We start from the raw sequence: 19,232 nt of genomic DNA, 5'->3' as shown, positions 1-19,232 counted from the left end.
TTTGATAGGAATCTTGTTCTGTTTCTCTTTAAATCTTAAAAATACCAAATACTGACTTGTTGATTTGGACAGATTGTGGGAGGCCCCACAGCCTCCTCTTGAAGGAAAAAGGATCAGGTTTCTGCTTCCCCAGGAAACGGGGAATTATCTCTCTGCTGAATATGCATCAAGCAACACTCTGGTGTCATTTTTAAAGTGCTTATATTTTTCTTACAGGTAAGGTTGACGTTTGAAGCATCATCTTAATTAGCTGCTCACATTTAATGTAACTGGGCCGCAGTAAACAGTCATAATCAAAATAGCGATGTTGCCGTAGCAACCAAGATCCAACTCAATTTCTTTTCCTCTCTGCTCACAAGTGCTGCTTACCATCTAGGCAAGGATATGAAACAAATCTGCTGAAACCTCCTGTGTGAAATGAAAGTTAAAAACAGCTGGGGAAAAACATTCTTGAATGATTGTTTTAAGTGTTTCAGTGACGCTCCTGGCTCCAAATGACTCCTGAAGGAAATTGTCTCTCCGGTTCTCTTGTCTGACAGCTTTGCCTCCTAAGAGCTGTTCCCCACCCGTGGACGGGATCAGGGGAATCATAGCTTTATTCCAGATCAAGCTGCAAGGTCCAGGAAGTGGGAGAGTTGACCCAGATAATCCCCCATGGCTTTTCTAGCTATAAAGTGATCCTTTAACTTGGTTTTTCCTAAGCAAAATACAAAACCACGCTGTTTTAAAACAAGCCTCAGGGCAAGCCTCAATTTCATGGAAAAGAAGACAGAGGATTATTAATCATTTTCATGCTGTAAGCCAGTAGTTCCTAAATTTTTACTATCTGAATCCTTTAGGGAAGCCCTCGAGCTCCCCTGCTTGGCCCATCATCACTAGCACTGGTTCTAGTGATGTCAAATGATAGCCATATGAAGATCATATTAGAGGTTTTTTTTCTTTTTTGTTAATTATTGCATATTTTGGTATGAAGATCATATTAATGAAGAAAATTAATGAGCAGATAAACCTTTTCTGTGTTCTAATTGCCAACCCCTTCACCCAGTGATTCTGGAGACTTAGTCTTGGTCTCAATTTTCTTATCTGGAAGATAAGACACAGTAGAGCCGGATATTTTCCGTGCTCTTGGATCCAGCTTGGTACATGACTTCTTTATTAAATAGAATAGAAAAACAGTATCACCTTTTGGTAATGATAAGCCAACGCTGTGAGGGTTGTTTTGCTTGAGAAAACAAAACAAACCATGTGGCTTCTCAGGACGTCCTTGTTCCACCCTCACCTTCTTTTTATCGCTTTCCATGTAAGAGATGGGAATAATCCAATTGTGACATTAATCAAAGAGAAATCAGACAAAAATGTTTTCTTTGTAATTCATTTTGTATGTCATTAAAAAGACGGGAATAATCTCATTGTGAGATTAATCAAAGAGAAATCAGACAAAAATGTTTTCTTTGTAATTCGTTTTGTATGCCATTAAAAAAGAAATAAGATAAAAAGAGATAGTGAAAAAACAAAGTAGAAAAATGGTGAAGAATATGAATAAGCAGTTCACAGAAAAGGAAATGCAAGTGGCCCGTAACTGTATGAAAAGCATCCCCACCATACGAGTTGCCAGGGAAATGCAAACCCAAATTGGAGATACAACTTTAATGTCTGACAATATCAGAATTTGACAAAGATGTGGAGAAACAGGAAAACCCGAACACTGCTGGTGGGGGTGTAATTGTTATTGTACAATCACTTTGGAGAGCAATTTGGCAGGATCTAGTCATGTTGAAAATGCCCATTCCCTTCGATTCCATTAATTCTACTTTTGGATGTATTTCCGGAGAAAGTCTCCTCCTGGTACATATGCACAAGGCGGTATGTATCAGGAGGCTCACTGAGGCCTTATTTGTGATAGTGAAAAATTACATACAGCCTACCTATCTATCAGGAAGAGGATGGATGAAAACTAATGTAGCATGTTCCTATATTAGGATATTATAAAGCAGTTTTACATAATCAACAATGGCTAAAGGTAAAAAATCATAAAGTAGCACGCAAAACTTTGTATTTTGAAAACAAAATGCAAAACTTTGCATATTGAAAGTTAAAATGACTACCACACAAAAAGCAACACTCTTGCATATGGATACGTATATATGTGTGTGTATGTGTGTATATATTTATATGATGAAAAATGGGCTGGGGGCTGGGCACGGTGGCTCAAGCCTATAACTCCAGCACTTTGGGAGGCTGAGGCAGGCAGATCACTTGAGGCCAGGAGCTTGAGAACAGCCTGGCCAACATGGCAAAACCCCCTCTCTACTAAGAATACAAAAATTAGCTGGGTGCCAGCTACTCGGGTGGCTGAAGCACAAGAATCACTTGAACTCGGGAGGCGGAGATTGCAATGAGCTGAGATTAATTTTTTAAAAGTGGGGGAGGGGCTAGAAGCAATCAAATTATTAGGTTGGTGCAAAAGTAATTGTAGTTTTGGTCCATGTCAAAACCACAATTACTTTTGCACTAATCTATAATATCTGTGAAAAAACAGTCAACTTTAATTTAAATGTTCAATAAGAAGAAAATTTTGAAGCAAATAGGACAATGTGTTAGTTGCCAATTTGAGGTGGTGTGAGCTTGGATGTTATAGTTCTCTGTATTTAGAACATTTGAATTTTTCAAGAAAAATTTGAAATGCCAAAGTAGAAGATTGCTTACAAATCAGAACATTGGTCTTATTAAATTGCCCTGGCACCTACTTTTAGAACTATTTACTAATCATATCTGTCTTTGTTTTTTTTTTCCGGCATTCATTTTATTCCTCCGTGGTGGCCTCTTAGAGGACCCCGTCCACTGCTCATGGCATCTGTTTGTCATTAGGATGAAGGGTGATAGCATATGCCACTTGCCCTCTGGGTGATTCATCCAGTTTGAACTTTCAGATATAAACAAGCACAGAAACTGTGGTTTCAAAAGCACCTGACCAAACCATCCATCCCTTTGAAATGTTAATTTGGATTAAATATCGTGATATCCACACACTCTCACTTTGTGAGGATGTGGTTTTCTCCTTTAGAGGAACAGTTACAAAAACTAAAATATATGAACCGTGGATGGCAGGATTGCTATCAGGAAAAAGGAAGCTTAAGCTTATTGTTTTTCTGTCACTGATTTTATGGGATTAATAAGATAGGATGTAAGGTGCCCTAGAACTCCAACCCTGGTGTTATTACGCAGTAGGGAAAAGCCAGACTAAACCAGAAAGAGAACTCAAGCGAGGTGCCGATGGGTCGGAGTGAATCAGGGCCAGCTCACTTGCTGGACAGTAACCAAAAGGTTTGTACAGCTAGGAAGTGGGAGAAATGCCAGTAGTGAAAACAGGGAAAAGGAAAGGAGGATTGGCTTGGAGCGTCATAGGACAAATCCATGGAAGTTGAGCCAAACACAAAAGTCTGTAGACACCTTATTGTTTATAACATGGACTGGGATGATTTCCAGCATCAAATCTCAGCCCTCTGGGACATAACTGTGTGGTAGGAACTTTCCACTGTTAATCCAGGTGTATCAGCCCCACTCCTTCAGCTCCAGTTTGCGTAATGTGTCATCATGCATGTATACATATAATGAATTGTGTGATCAAGGGCCCTCTAGAAAGTGAAAAGTGGTGCTATTAATAATTCATTGAGGCTGGGGTGATGGCTCATGCCTGTAATCCCAGCACTTTAGGAGGCCGGAGCAGAAGGATCACTTGAACCCAGGAATTCAAGACCCACCTGGGCAACGTAGTGAGACCCCGCCTCTATAATCATAGTAATAATAATAATAATAATTAACTGAGACAACAGGCCTAAACCAAGACTGTCCTGGGCAAACTTTCCAGTCACTCTAGTGAGTACCAGTCCCTCTAGTAAGAGCACAGTCTTATAGAAAGGAATGCCTGAAGTTAAAAGGTTAGCAGAAGTGTTTACCTGGCCTCTTAGCCTAGCCCCCAAGCCCTCCAGAGCCCACCCCATTTCTTCCTCTCTTGTAAGGATTCTCTGCACCTTCCAGACCATCTCTCACTAGGCTCTTGGGCATTCTCATGTCTGTAGCTAGCACTGGGCTTCCCCTCCCTGAAGTAGCTTTCTTCCTCGGCCTGGTCTGTCTGAGGATGACTTGCCTTCCCACTCCCAGCTTTTTTAAATTTTATTTATTTATTTTTTTTTTGAGTTGGAGTCTTGCTCTGTTGCCCAAGTTGGAATGCAGTGGCGAGATCTCGGCTCACTGCAACCTCCACCTCCTGGGTTCAAGCAATTCTCCTGCCTCAGCCTCCCAAGTAGCTGGGATTACAGGCGCGTACCACCACACCCAGCTAATTTTTGTATTTTTAGTAGAGACAGGGGTTTCACCATGTTGGTCAGACTGGTCTCAAACTGCTGACCTCATGATCTGCTTGCCTGGGCCTCCCAAAGTGCTGGGATTACAGGCATGAGCCACTGCGCCCGGAGCCCAGTCCCAGCTTTACCTCTCATTCGGCTTTACTCTACATTGCCTTCCGGAACTTGGCCATCCTTCACTGAGCTGAACCTATGCCTTGGCTGGTGGATGCTCCATAGTTATTGAGTATGAAAGGGAGGGACAACTGGGCCACTTTGGAAGACTGGTCCTTGCTTCTTCGCAGGCGTGGTCTCCAGGGGCAGCTGGCCAAGGAGGACAATACAGCACACAGACCAACCAGTATGGGCATCTCGTGTTTCTCTAACAGTGAGGGACATCGTAGCACAGCATAAATCAACATGGCTGCCATCCGAATGCCACCTGATTTCTGAGAGCTTCAACATAAACCTTCAGGAAAGATTACTGAAACCAAAGCTTTCTTAAACCACAACTATAAAGAATGTCTAGCCAGGCATGGTGGCTCACACTTGTAATCTCAGCTACTTGGGAGCCTGAGGCCAGAGGATCACTAAAGCCCAGGAATTTGAGGCCAGCCTGACCAACACAGTGAGACCCCGTCTCTACACAAAAAATTTAAATATTAGCCGGGCACCATGGTGGTGCATGCCTATAGTTCTAGCTACTCAGGAGGCTCAGGTGGGAGGATCCCCTTGAACCTAGGACTTCGAGGCTACAGTGAGCTATGATTATGCCACTGCACTCTAGCTTAGGTAATAGAGTGAGACCCCTGTCTCCTTTAAAAAAAAAAAAAAAAAAGAAAAGAAAGAAAAGAGAAGTCTACACCAGCCATTGTCCAATAAAAATATTATGTGAGTTACACAGGTCATTTTAAATGTTCTAGAAGCTACAGTTTAAAACATAAAACAAAGAAGAAAAAATAAAAACCTAAACTATTAATTTTAATAATATGTTTTATCTAACTCAATATATCCAACATATTTTCATTTTAACATGTAATTGATATTTTTAAATTATTGAGATAAATATTTGATATCATTTGGATGTCTGTCCCCCCTAAATCTCATGTTGAAATGTAATCCCCAGTGTTGGAAGGTGGGGCCTGGTGGGGGGGAGCGTTTTTAATTTAATTAAAATTAAATTAATTAATTTGGGACCATATCCAGCCTCAAATCACTTTCATTTGACTGTGTAGACTTCGCTACTTTTATTGCTATTGTAAAGTTTTTTAAAAAATCCTTAAACTATGTCAGTCTTTAGGAAATATCCCTGAGTAGTATTGTGTTTGGGCCATGAGGGTGGATCCCTCATGACTTGGTGCTGTCCTCGAAATAGGGAGTGAGTTCTCACGAGATCTGGCTGTTTAAGTGTGTAGAACTCTCTCTCTTGCTCCTACTTTGGCTGTGTGACATGCCTGCTCCAGCTTCACCTTCCACCATTCATAAAAGCTCCCTGAGGCCTCCTTAGAAGCCTAGCAGATGCCGGCACCATACTTGTACAGCCTGCAGAACTATGAGCCAATTAAACCTCTTTTCTGTATAAATTACTCAATCTCGGGTATTTATTTATAGCAACACAAGAACGGACTAATACAATATTATTTTTTCATCCTAAGTTTTTGAAATCTGGTGTGATTTTCTGCTTATGGATCCATTCAGACTGGCTACATTCCAAGTGCCCAATGCTACACATGGCTAGTGGCTGACTGCTGTATTGGAGAGTACAGATCTAGATGCATTAGATGCATTATGTTGCTCAAATCACCTTTTCTTTTTCTTTCTTTCTTTCTTCTTTCTTCTTTTTCTTTCTTTCTTTTTTCTTTCTTTTCTCTCTCTCTCTCCTTCCTTCCTTCCTTCTTTCCTTCTTTCTTTCTTTTTTTTTTTTGAGACAGAGTATTGCCCTGTCACCCAGGCTGGAGTGCAGTGGTGTGATCTGCAAGCTCCACCTCCTGGGTTCAAGACAGTCTCCTGCCTTAGCCTCCTGAGTAGCTGGGATTACAGGTATATGCCACCACGCCCAGCTAACTTTTGTATTTTTAGTAGAGATGGGGTTTTTCCATGTTGGCCAGGCTAGTCTCTAACTCCTAATCTCAAGTGATCTGCGTGCCTCAGCCTCCCAAAGTGCTGGGATTATAGGTGTGAACCACTGCATCTGGCCTCAAATCACTTTCATTAGACTGTGTAGATTTCCTTACTTTTATTGCTATTATAAAGTTCTTTTTTTAATCCTTGAACTATGTCAGTCTTTAGGAAATATCCCCGAGTAGTATGTGTGTTGGGACTAGAGAGGAGTTTGGCTACTCATACTTTTAACTTTTGTTGCTTATGTTTCTCATTCGGAAGTGGTTAACCTTTGTTTCATTCATTCATTTGTTTATTCATTCCACAAATGTACCAAGTTCCTGGGCTCTGGAATTATTAAACATACAGGAAAGAGGTCTATTGTGTATTAAAGGTTTATTATGCCTATGAAAATAAAACTCATCAAATAAAAACATCCAAATTTTTAAATATGCTGGGTATCTGTGTTAGGCCCTGGGGAAACAGCAGGTAACAAGAGAGACAAAAATCCTTGAGTAGGAGAAGTTAGAAAATAAACAAATTGGCCGGGCGCAGTGGCTCTTGCCTGTAATCCCAGCACTTTGGGAGGCCGAGGCAGGTGGATCACTTGAGGTCAGGAGTTCGAGACCAGCCTGGCCAACATGGCGAAACCCCGTCTTTACTAAAAATACAAAAAATTAGCCGGGCGTAGTGCTGGGCACCTGTAATCCCAGCTACTCAGGAGGCTGAGGCAGGAGAATGGTGTGAACCTGGGAGGCGGAGCTTGCAACAAGCCGAGATCGAGCTACTACACTCCAGCCTAAGCAACAGAGCGAGACTCCATCTCAAAACTAAATAAATAATAAACAAATCGTGTGTGTGTGTGTATTTAGGTGGTATTAGGTTTGTTGTTTTTCATTCAAGACCTTTTATTAGAATAGTCACAAGGCCACGGTTATCTGTTTTTTCCTTAATCTAAAGCTTTGACTGATTGGGTTGTTTAGGTGGCAGAGTGATCCAAACTTTTATTACTCATGTAAAGTATACCCTCAGTAGTGTGGCCAGGGTTGGGCTGCTGTCATCTACTAACCTGCCCCTTAGTGTCAGAAAGTTTGCCTGGGGATTCCCTGGACTATGTCCCCTGCCTCTGTTGCTCAGGGTGATCTGTGATAAACACCCTAGCGGGCACGGCACTGCAACCACCTTTTATTTCCTTTTATTTGCCTGTTCATAGTAGCAAAGTCTTCACTTCTACTTCCTTTTTTTTTTTTTCTTTTTTTTTTTTTTTGGAGATAGGGTCTGGCTCTGTCGCCCAGTCTGTATTGCAATGGCGTGATCTCAGCTCACTGCAACCTCTGCCTCCCGGGTTCAAGCAATTCTCCTGCCTCAGCCTCCCAAGAAGCTGAGATTACAGGCATATTCCAACACGTCCGGCTAATTTTTGTATTTTTAGTAGAGACGGGTTTCATCATGTTGGTCAGGCTTGTGTCAAACTCCTGACTTCCAATGATCTGCCCACCTCGGCCTCCCAAAGTATGGGGATTACAGGCACAAGTCACCGTGCCCGGCCTTATATTTTTTGGTATTTTTTTATAGAGACAGGGTTTCACCGTGTTGCCCAAGCTGGTCTCAAACTCCTGAGCTCAAGTGATTGTCCACCTTGGTCTCCCAAAGTTCTGGGATTACGGGTGTGAGCCACAGTGCCCAGCCTCCACTTCTGCTATGATAAAATTGCGTTCCTTGGTAGAAGCATTCCCTCTTAAGTTACTAAGGCTTCTAAACTAGCATAATACAGAAACCCAAGAAAGGCAATCAAGCTATGAGTGGGACTCTAGATATTAGCTTTGTGAGAAATGTAAGGCAGGGAAGGGAGATAGCAATAACTAAGACTCAGGGGAGTGGGAGAAAGGTAATTTTTTTTTTTTTTTTTTTTTTTTTGAGACGGAGTCTCGCTCTGTCGCCCAGGCTGGAGTGCAGTGGCCGGATCTCAGCTCACTGCAAGCTCCACCTCCCAGGTTTACGCCATTCTCCTGCCTCAGCCTCCCAAGTAGCTGGGACTATAGGCGCCTGCCACCTCGCCCGGCTAGTTTTTTGTATTTTTTAGTAGAGACGGGGTTTCATCGTGTTAGCCAGGATGATCTCGATCTCCTGACCTTGTGATCCGCCCGTCTCAGCCTCCCAAAGTGCTGGGATTACAGGCTTGAGCCACCGCGCCCGGCCAGAGAAAGGTAATTTTTAAAAATTGTGATAAATTGCACGTAACATGAAGTCTTAATCATTTTGAAGCATATAGTTCTGTAGTACTAAGTTCATTTGTATTGTTGTCAGCCAGTCTCCAGAACTCATCATGTAAAACTGAAACTCTATACCCATTAAACACCAAATCTGCATTTTCACCTTTTCCCCTCTCCCCAGCTTCTGGTAACCACCATTTTGCTTTCTGTCTCTATGACTTTTTTTTTTTTTTTTTTTTTTTTGAGACGGAGTCTCGCTGTGTCACCCAGGCTGGAGTGCCGTGGCCCGCTCTCTGCTCACTGCAAGCTCCGCCTCCCGGGTTTACGCCATTCTCCTGCCTCAGCCTCCCGAGCAGCTGGGACTACAGGCGCCCGCCACCTCGCCCGGCTTATTTTTTTGTATTTTTAGTAGAGACGGGGTTTCACCATGTTAGCCAGGATGGTCTCAATCTCCTGACCTCGTGATCCGCCCGTCTCGGCCTCCCAAAGTGCTGGGATTACAGGCTTGAGCCACCGCGCCCAGCCCAAAGACTTTTTTTTTAAGAGACAGGTCTTGTGCAGCCACCCAGGCTGGAGTCCAGTGGCAGTGGCGTGATCACAGTCCATTGCTGCCTTGATTTCCTGGACTCAAGTGATCCTCCCAGCTCAGCCTCCCAAGTAGCTGGGACTACAGGCATTCACCATCATGGCGGCTAAATTTTTTATTTTTTTTGTAGAGGCAGGATCTTACTATGTTGCCCAGATTGGTCTCAAACTCCTGGCTTCAAGTGATCCTCCTGCCTTGGCCTCCTAAAGTGCTGGGATTACAGGTGTGAGCCACGGCACCCAACCCTGTCTCTATGAATCTGACCACTTTAGGTATCTCATCTAAGTGGAATCATACAGTATTTTCCTATTGTGACTGGCTTATTTCACTTAGCGTAATGTCCTCAGGGTTCATTCATGTTGTAGCATGTGTCAGAGTATCCTTTCTTTTTAAGGCTGAATAATATTTCATTGTGTGCACATACCTACACATTTTATTTTATTTTTGAGACAGAGTCTCGCTCTGCCACCTAGGCTGGAGTACAGGGGGATGATCTTGGCTCACAGCAACCTCCACCTCCCACATTCAAGAGATTCTTGTGCCTCAGTCACCTGAGTAACTGGGACTACAGGTACATGTCACCACACCTGGCTAATTTTTATATTTTTAGTAGATACAGGGTTTCACCATGTTGCCCAGGCTGGTCTTGAACTCCTGGGCTCAAGAGATCCACTTTCCTTGGCCCCTCAAAGTGCTGAGATTATAGACATGAGCCACCGCACCTGGCCTGCCAACCGCATTTTATTTATCCATTTATGTGTTGATAGCTGGGTTGCTTCTAACTCTTGGCTAGTGTGAATATGAGAAATGCAATTTGAAACAGTGTGCCCAGGAAAGGTGTGGTAGACTGAATTATTGTTCGCCAATATTCTCTGCCTCTCCCTACAGGATAATTGTTCATCCTCATCCTTTTGAAATCAGGCTTGGCCATATGACTTCACGTTAGCCAGTGAAATATGAACAGAAGTAATAGAGCTTTCCCAGTCACTGCTGGCTTCCCCATACTCTTTCCTCTGCTACAGTCACTAGGCAATGTTGAGATAGTAGCTGCTCTGTTGGTCTGGGTTCTGGAGTGAGGGTGAGGATGAACAGATCTACTTACATATGTGTATACTTGTAGTATGACATAGATCTCTGGGTATTGAGAAGTAACCCTTTGCTGTTTAATGCCCTTGAGATTTGGGGCTTACTTGTTAGGCAGCATAACCTGGCCCATTCTGACTGAGAAGCCCTCACTGAGAAAGTAACATCTGAGCAGAGACCTAGAGGAGGTGATATGTGGAGCAAGCATGTTCGATGGCAGAGCAACAGCAAGTGCAAAGATTCTAAAGAGAAGTTTGTTTCAAGGCTCAGGAAAGAAGCCAGATTTATGAAGGAGGCAGTGAAACAGACAGAGTGGTAGGTGCTAGTCAGACTTTCATGCAGCCCTTAGGGCTGGGCTGGAGGTGGGACTGAATTTTGTTCACCTAATGATTCTGTTCCCTCCTCCTCTCCTCCATGGAGAGTGAAATGGGTGGCTGTAGTGAGGGGGTAGAAGAAGGAATGAAGGAGAAAAAAGTGAGGTGTGGAGCAGGAAGATGCAGCCTAGCCCAGATCCATGGCCCGTGGCCCCTCGTATACTTAAAATGGTAGTGTCACCCATGAAGCCACCTTATCCAGGGCATGGTGAGGCTTCTGAAGTCTGACTTCTGTCATAAGATGAATAGTACATCAAGAGTTGCTGATAAGTGATCATTGATGACCAGGACATCCCCCGCTACTTCCTGTTCACCTTGTTCTTTTCAAATGCCTGGGACTTTAAAGAAAATTTTTCTTTTAATTTTATTTTTTAATTGGAAAAAGCATTTTATATTTACAGTTCAACTGATAATGCCAGTAGAGTGTATTACAGGATTTGTGGTTGCAAAAAGTTACGTAATTTAAGTTTACTGGTATTGCTACTCACCTAAGTGTAAACCAAATCTTATGTTCCCATTTGCAATTTAATTTGTAAATTAAAGTTTTGTTTGTTTTTGTTTTTGTTTTTGTTTGTTTTGTTTTGTTTTTTTGTTTTTGTTTTGTTTCTTTTGAGACATCTGTCACCCAGGCTGGAGTACAGTGGTGCAATCTTGGCTCACTGCAACCTCTGCCTCCTGGGTTCAAGTGATTCTCCTGCCTCCCAAGTAGCTGGGACTACAGGCGCCCACCACCACACCCAGCTGATTTTTGTTTTTTTTTTTTTTTTGAGACGGAGTCTCGCTCTGTCGCCCAGGCTGGAGTGCAGTGGCCGGATCTCAGCTCACTGCAAGCTCCGCCTCCTGGGTTTACGCCATTCTCCTGCCTCAGCCTCCCGAGTAGCTGGGACTACAGGCGCCCGCCACCTCGCCCAGCTAGTTTTTTGTATTTTTTAGTAGAGACCGGGTTTCACCATGTTAGCCAGGATGGTCTCGATCTCCTGACCTCGTGATCCACCCGTCTCGGCCTCCCAAAGTGCTGGGATTACAGGCTTGAGCCACCGTGCCCGGCCGATTTTTGTATTTTTAGTAGAGACAGGGTTTCGCCATGTTGGCCAGGCTGGTCTCTTAACTCCTGACCTCAGGTGATCCACCCGCTTTGGCGTCCCAAAGTGCTGAGCCACCACACCCGGCCAAATTAAAATGTTTTAAACATATAAGTCAATTATGAACATTAGTTTAAAGGGGACTCATGACTATTTTTAGAGCCACACAAGCCCAGGGAGCCTCCAACAGACCCACCAAGGAAGTGGGGCCTGGGAATTTAGGATTGTGTCATGCAGGGCCCTGAAAAAGGGACAGCTTCCCATCCAAGCAGCATAGAAGGAAACCGAATAAGCCACATACTCCTTCTTTCCTTAAATCCTGATACTTTTTCATTTTTAAAAACTTAAGTCTTGGCCAGGTGCTGTGTCTCACACCTATAATCCCAGCACTTCAGGAGGCTGAGGCGGGCAGATTACTTGAGCTAAGGAGTTTGAGACCAGACCAGCCTGGGCAATGTGGTGAAACCCTCTCCACAAAAAATACAAAAAAGTTAGCCGGATGTGGTGGCGTGCTCCTGTAGACCCAGCTACTCTAGACTGAGGTGGGAGGACCGCCTGAGCCCAGGAGGCGGGCTCAGGCGGTGAGTTCTGGTTGCGCCATGGCACTCCAACCTGGGGGCAACGAGCAAAACCCTATCTAAAAAAAAAATAAAAAATAAAAAAAAAAATCCGGGTGCCCTGGCTCACGCCTGTAATTCTAACACTTTGGGAGGCCAAGGCAGGTGGATCACAAGGTCATGAGATTGAGACCATCCTGGCTAACACAGTGAAACCCCGTCTCTACTGAAAATACAAAAAATTAGCCAGACTTGGTGGCAGGCGCCTGTAGTCCCAGCTAGCCAGGAAGCTGAGGCAGGAGAATCGCTTGAACCCCGGAGGCAGAAGTTGCGGTGAGCCAAGATCGCACCACTGCACTCCAGCCTAGGCGACAGAGTGAGATTCCATCTCAAAACAAAACAAAACAAAACAAAGTCTTGGATTTCTTTCAGCTCTGTAATATCCTTAAAACCATACATAGGGCCTCTTAATCGCAGTTGCTAGTAAAAGAAACTCTGGACAAATCAAGCAGCGTGGGTGGGTGGCTATTGATTCAGATGCATGCAGAAGGCAGAATTCTAAGTATCAAATCTATTTAGTAGAAACCTGTTACAGTTGAAAGCAAAAATGTTTCACAGAGATGAAACCCTGCTGTGCATTTATGAACCACAGAAATAGCCATGGAAAGTTCTCTGGAAGAATCCCTCATTAGATATCTGGGTTTCCGAAAGCTAATGGCATCTCTCGCAGAACACAACCATTAATCTCAAGTGCTCCATGTCAGTTAACTGTCTTCTGAATTCAAATAAGCACCTACAACTCCTAAAGATGTAAAACTATTTTTAGGTGTATAACAATCTCAAGTATCAGGCTGAGCGTGGTGGCTCATGCCTATAATCCTAGCACTTTGGGAGGCCAAGGTGGGCAAATCACTGGAGGCCAGGAGTTCGAGACCAGCCTGACCAACATGGCAAAACCCCATCTCTACCAAAAATACAACAAATTAGCCAGGCATAGTGGCATGTACCTGTGGTCCCAGCTACTCAGGAGGCTGAGGTGACAGGATCGTTTGAGCCCAGGAGGCGGAGGCTGCAGTGAGTTGAGATCATGCCACTGCACTCCATCTTGGGTAACAGAGTAAGGACTTCACCTCAAAAGGAATCTGAAGTGTGTATATGTTATCTATTTTCTTGTTGGCAAAGAGAAAATTTAACAATTGGATGCATGCAAAAACATTGTGATATCAAGCTCTGCCCTCCTCTTTTTCTTCTTCTAGTTTCTAAAGAAATCCTACTCATGATGGAAAATATATTGAAATAAAAAGGGAAGTTCCATTCAATTTAAATAATACCGGAATCATTAGGACCAGGGCCAGTGGTTTTTCCCCTCAACCATTGTGGGGTAAAAAAGCCATCTCAAGGTTTGAGAAGGGTAAATGCGTAACTCGAATAGGTACCAGCAAGAAGGGTGCTGTGCAGGGAATGGGGACCAACAGCAAAATCTCTTAGGGAGCTCAAGGCAAATCAAATATTATAGTGCAGCAGGATTCAACATTGAGTTCCCACTCCTTTCAAGATCCATCCTTTGAGCCAGGGGAGGGATGAGGGGGCGGGGGGACATTATTGGTATTTGGGAGAAGGACCATTCTTTGTCCTGTGCACTGTGGAATGTTTACATCCTTGACCCCACTCACTAAATGCAAGTAGCACTTTGCAATCCCTGACACAAAAGCATCCCTAGACTCTCCCTGAAGACATTGCTATCCTCCTTTGACAGCTCTGCAAGGTTGGAATGCACCAACAGAGAGAAGAAGGTGGGGTTTGAATGTAGCTGTGAGGATGCATCACTGAGCAGGAACTGACTAGTACCCATCTTTCTTTCCACACATGGGCACATCGGGAAAGGAAGAGCAATTAGCTCTATTTGCTGGCAAAGAAAAGGTGACATCCAAAAAGCTACAACAGCCTCATGATTAGAGAGGAGGCTTTAGAGTTGGTAGTAAAGCAAATTTTAAAAGGAAATCAAAGACTGAAATGGACTTCAGGCAGTGTTCAAAAGAGCTGACATAGTAAATGACTCAACCTGTATGTCGTTGGTCTTCTGAAGGGGAAGGGTTGTTTCTCTGGCAGACTGCCTGACATGTGCATGAAAAATATAGGAGACAGGTAGCTTTTAGGCTCTTTTGTGGCCACTGGATTTCAAAATTTTAAAATTAAATGAAACACAGATGAAAATTTAAAATCCTGCATATCAAAGCACACGGACCATTTACTTAATGGTCACTTACTTAGTAAGTCATTAAGTAAGTAATGGAGTTACTTAAGACCATTTACTTAACAAGTACGTGCCATGTTGCTTGGCGTTTTCTGTATAAGTGGACAGTTTCGGGGGTTCAACTTTCCCAGTGTTGCTGCTGGGGATCCCCTGCTCTCTCCCACCCACCCCATTGGCCCTTCCCAGTTTCTGTCTTCCAGCCACTACCCCCCAACCCCTACCCAGGGCAAGGTCATCTGCGGGGAAGAAGGGAGGAAGGGAGGAAGGGACCCATCATCCTGCCATCACGGGACCCCATTACCTCTCCTTCTCCCTTCAGCTTTCTAATAGCAACATGATTTGTTAGGCAACTACCCGAGCTAAGGCTTCTTATTTGGCGGCTTGATATTAAAGTAGGCCACCAAAGGAAGTTTTAACATCTGTCCCCGCAGAGGTTTGTTTTAATTTTTTTACAACAATTTTTTAAAACAAAGAGCCCTTTTTCATGAATTATTTGAGATTTGCTCACCTGAAGGCCACCACTCCTGATTTTTCTGCAAACAAGGACATTCTCTTCTAAAACACAATAAAATCATCAAAACCAAGAAATTAACAGTGATGCGTGACTACCGTCTAATCCTTAGACCCCATTTACAGCTCTCCAGTTGCCCCAGTAATGTGCTTTACAATGAAAAGATGCAGTTTAAAAAATTTTTTTTGCGTTTGGCTGTCATGGCTGTTTTTAGCCTACTTCAGTCTGGGACAGTAGCTCAGTCCTTCCTTGGTTTTCACAAACTTGGAGTTCTGAACAGGCCAAGAACTCCTCTCCTGCTGCTTCTATGCCATCAGGACCAGAAAGAGACTAGCATCTGCCTCCCTCCCCTTCCACCCATCCTGGAGGCTTCAGTCCAGTGATAGGGTTGTTGGGAAGAACTTGGGCAGAAGCTCTGGGCATAGCAAGGTCAAGGAAAGTTTCTTTACTATTCCTTAAAAAAAAAAAAAAAAAAAAAAAAAAAAAAAAAAAAGAGGGGCCTGGGACATAGCTTTAAGCTTTCTGGAAACTAGTGTAGTGGAAATACTGCCCCTGCTATCAAATTCTTTACAAAGTGTGGTCTCTGTTTTGGGTCCCCCCTGGCCACTCTGAGTTCTCTCTCTCCTTGAGCCTCTAGGCTGGGTCTCAGGCTACTGAAGAAAGGCCAGCTGGCAGAGGAGGAGAACTGGAACTAGCAATGGAGACATTTAGTTTCTGTTTCTTCTTGCCACTTGGCCTTTGTTCATCAACCCTGCTTCTCTATTGCCATGGTCCTTTCAGAATAAGATTGCAGGACACCTCCTCTGAAGAGGGAGCATGCACTCATTCTGGTACCCTTGCACAGCATGTCTCCACTGAGTCCACAGTGTCCCAGTTAACATCACTACATCATTTCATATCTATGTACATGCTGTGACTATATTTCAGTTGTGTAATGTCTGTAACAATGTCTCTTCTTCCTACTTAGGTTCCAGGTACCTTAGATGAGGGACGTAGTCTTCGGCATTCATCTGTATATCTTCAACAATTTGTAATGAGTTGCGTTAATATCGGCTTTCTGTAAATATGTGTTGAATGGCTGAATGCTTGTCCATGTGTAGGCCTGCATGTGACTCAAAGAATACATGTCCTTATTCTTTTAGAATGTGCTGATACTTTCGGATAATCTATTTCTCTGATCTTTATATTACCATGGACATTCTAGAAGAAAGATTGTTTAGTAAAATCCTCATTTTGAAGTTCAGAAAGTTGGAGCCCAGAAAGGTTGTATGACTTGTCCAAGGTGTCATTTCCAGCTAGTAGCAAAATTAGCACCCAAACCAAAATCCTACCTACTTTCCTAAAGCTCCACCCACTGCACCATGCACCTTCCTTCAGCATTGGCAAGTATAGATATGTGTATTATAGCTACTGATTGAGTTCGTAGGGGCATGGAAATGTCAAAGCTAGTGATGCATAAAAGCTTATGTCAGGGTCTGTCATGGAGGTCCAAGAGCAGGAGGTCCAAAAGCTTATATCAGGGTCTGTCATGGTCAGCTTCTGGTGAGGGCTCCTTTCCTGGCTTGCAGACAGCTACCTTCTCACTGTGTGCTCACATGGCTTTTCCTTAGTGCTTGCAAATAGAAATAAAAAAGAGATCTCCTTGTCTCTTCCTCCTTTTATAAGGTTACCAATCCTGTCAGATTAGGATCCTACCTATAGACCTCATTTAACTTTAATTACCTCCTAAAAAGCCGTCTCTCCAAATATAGTCATGGTAGGGGTTACAGCTTCAACACGTGAATTTTGTGGGGACACAATTCAGTCCATAGCATAGTGATAGTGTAAATATTTTTAAACACCTTTGACATACTATATAATATGAAAATAGTTTTTGTAGTGTGACGGGTCCCCCACCAGGTTACTTAAGAGTCTATGTCTGCTGCTTGAACCCTGAAGACTGGGCAGTGAGCCAAGGCCATGGTGCCCAGCTGAGGAGTAGGTGTCCTTGAAAACTCATATCCCGGAGAGAATCTGAGAACCTGCCAAGGAAAACAGTCCCATTGTGCACACGCACGGATCTCTGGAGCTATCCTGCTGCCATCCAGGAGTGTCCTGTTTGTAAGTCCTAATAAACTCATCTACTCATCAAGCTGGACTTGTCCATGTTATTCTTTGGTCTTTCAGCACCTTCCCAGTTTGGGGGTGGGCACTACAGTCCCAAGTTTTTCCTGTAACAGCTGAGATCTATTGGTGACAAAGTTACAGGTACTACTATTAATACTGTGATTTGCTGCCTACATTCATCATGGGAGGAAATGCTTCATTTCAGGTTGTGGTTAGTGAAAGTACATACATATGTATGTTTTTTTTTCCATCCAAGTTCACAGGCACCCTGAATTTCTATACAGGGACTTCAGGCTAAGAATCCTTGGTCCACACAAGTAATATGTTCTTGTTGCGAACAAGCAAGTGGCATAACCTCCGGATGGTGAGAACAGGTTTTGAAATCAGCTGATTCTTCCCATTGCCAGTTACTCAGGAGCAGTAAGCATGTGGAACTGAAAATAGACATCATCTGCTCCTGGCTTGCTTTCTGATATTTTTGATTGTGTGTTTGAGTATTGGAATATGTTTTGTCTTGCAGATACCAGTAACCTAAATATAGAACAAAATAACTCCTGGACCTCCGAGAACTTCTGGCTTGACCCTGCTGTGAAAGGCCAATCAGAGAAGGAAGAGGATGATGAGCTTCGGAAATCCCTGGATAGATTCTATGAAATGTTTGGCCATCCACAGCCAGGCTCTGCGAACCCACTCTCTGCATCTGTCTGCAAGTGCCTGTCTCAGAAAATCACTCAACTAAGAGGCCAGGAGAGCCAAAAGTATGCTCTCCGCAGTTTTCAAATGGCCCGGGTCATCTTCAACCGGGACGGCTGCTCAATCTTACAGAGGCATTCCCGGGACACCCACTTCTACCCACTGGAGGAAGGAAGTACATCTTTGAATGATGAAAAGCCAAACCCAGGACTGTCAAAAGATATTATTCATTTCCTCTTGCAGCAGAATGTAATGAAAGACCTGTAACTGGTGCCGGGCGGTGTGCAGGCTAGTAATGGAGGTGCTGCGCCATGGCCAGCACTGTTGGTGGCCACCCAGATCCCCTAGGGTCTCTGGCCAGCTCTGTGTGCCCAATCCCAATTAAGTGCTTTGTGGTTAAAGGCTGGCACCTGTGACCTGGTATTGGAGCCAGTCAGCCCATATGGAGAGCCAGCAGGGTCTGGGAGTTCTCTGTCCCCATGGTCACCCCACCCACCACTCCCCTTGGCCAAGGCCACTGACTGACTGGGCTATGAGTCAAAAGCCCAGCTCCCTTGCCTCAAGGAAGGACATTCTCTGAGGCATAATTTATGCTCTAGAGCTCCCTATCCTTGAGATCAGCCTGAGGCTGGGACGTTACATGAAATCACACCCTTGCTGGGCTTAATCCCTTTCCGTGTCCTCCTCCCATTTATTTACTGGTGTCTCTGGGAGCCTTTCCCGAATAAACCTCTTATATCTAAATCCTTGACTCAGAGTCTACTTCTGGGAGAATTGAACCTGAGAGAACATGCTTCTGAGAGATGAGGTTTTAGAAGGATACAAAGCTCTACTGAATCAGGTATAAGGAATTATATCAAGTTGTAAAACTGAGACCATGTAAGTGAGAATACATGTCCTAAAATAATATAAAGATTGAAATACAGTTTAGAAAAGCATATCACATCTTGATCACACCCTTGCCTCCTCTCCAAAGCTAGAAATCCGTGTTTTATCATACTAACTGGGTGTGGAGGGAACACTTGGACAATCTAAAATAACAGCTAAAATTCACAATTTAAAAAAAAACTCATTGTCTTTAGATTGCAAATGTGAAAGGTGAGAAGATAACAAACGTGCACCACCCACCACAGTATATGTAAGCACTATTATCATACGCTAGGCTGATGCCATGTGGCCTTGTCAAGTTGTAGTTGAAGAGAATAAATAATCCTTTGCCCAGGTGGGGCCCTACTTCCTCTTGTATTCTGCCTGCCTGCACCCTCTGTCACCTTGTGAATGGTTGGCCCCTCACCCTTGCCCTGTCCTTGCCTCCAGTACCCTGAGCTCC

At 43.7% G+C, this 19,232-nt stretch overlaps 1 protein-coding gene across 6 annotated transcripts in view; it reads left to right on the top strand.

Moving 5' to 3' along the window:
• Nucleotides 1–18,646, top strand: part of SHLD1 (shieldin complex subunit 1) — a 116,278-nt gene extending 97,632 nt beyond the window's left edge. For 4 of the 6 annotated variants that reach the window (XM_008018796.3, XM_008018819.3, XM_073007001.1 and 1 more), the window contains one exon: nt 17,730–18,646. In XM_008018796.3, the coding sequence (XP_008016987.2) occupies nt 17,730–18,169 (440 nt within the window). In that variant the 3' untranslated portion in view covers nt 18,170–18,646. Of the gene's footprint in view, nt 1–216; nt 5,470–17,729 lie in introns of those variants that run through there. The other 2 variants (XR_012089540.1, XM_073007031.1) reach the window with 2 other exon arrangements.
• The last annotated feature ends 586 nt before the right edge of the window (nt 18,647–19,232 follow it).

The sequence above is a fragment of the Chlorocebus sabaeus genome, chromosome 2 (genome assembly GCF_047675955.1).
Source record: "Chlorocebus sabaeus isolate Y175 chromosome 2, mChlSab1.0.hap1, whole genome shotgun sequence".
Taxonomy (NCBI): domain Eukaryota; kingdom Metazoa; phylum Chordata; class Mammalia; order Primates; family Cercopithecidae; genus Chlorocebus; species Chlorocebus sabaeus.
Note: the sequence above shows the minus strand (reverse complement) of the source record. Positions and strands in the feature narration are given on the sequence as shown.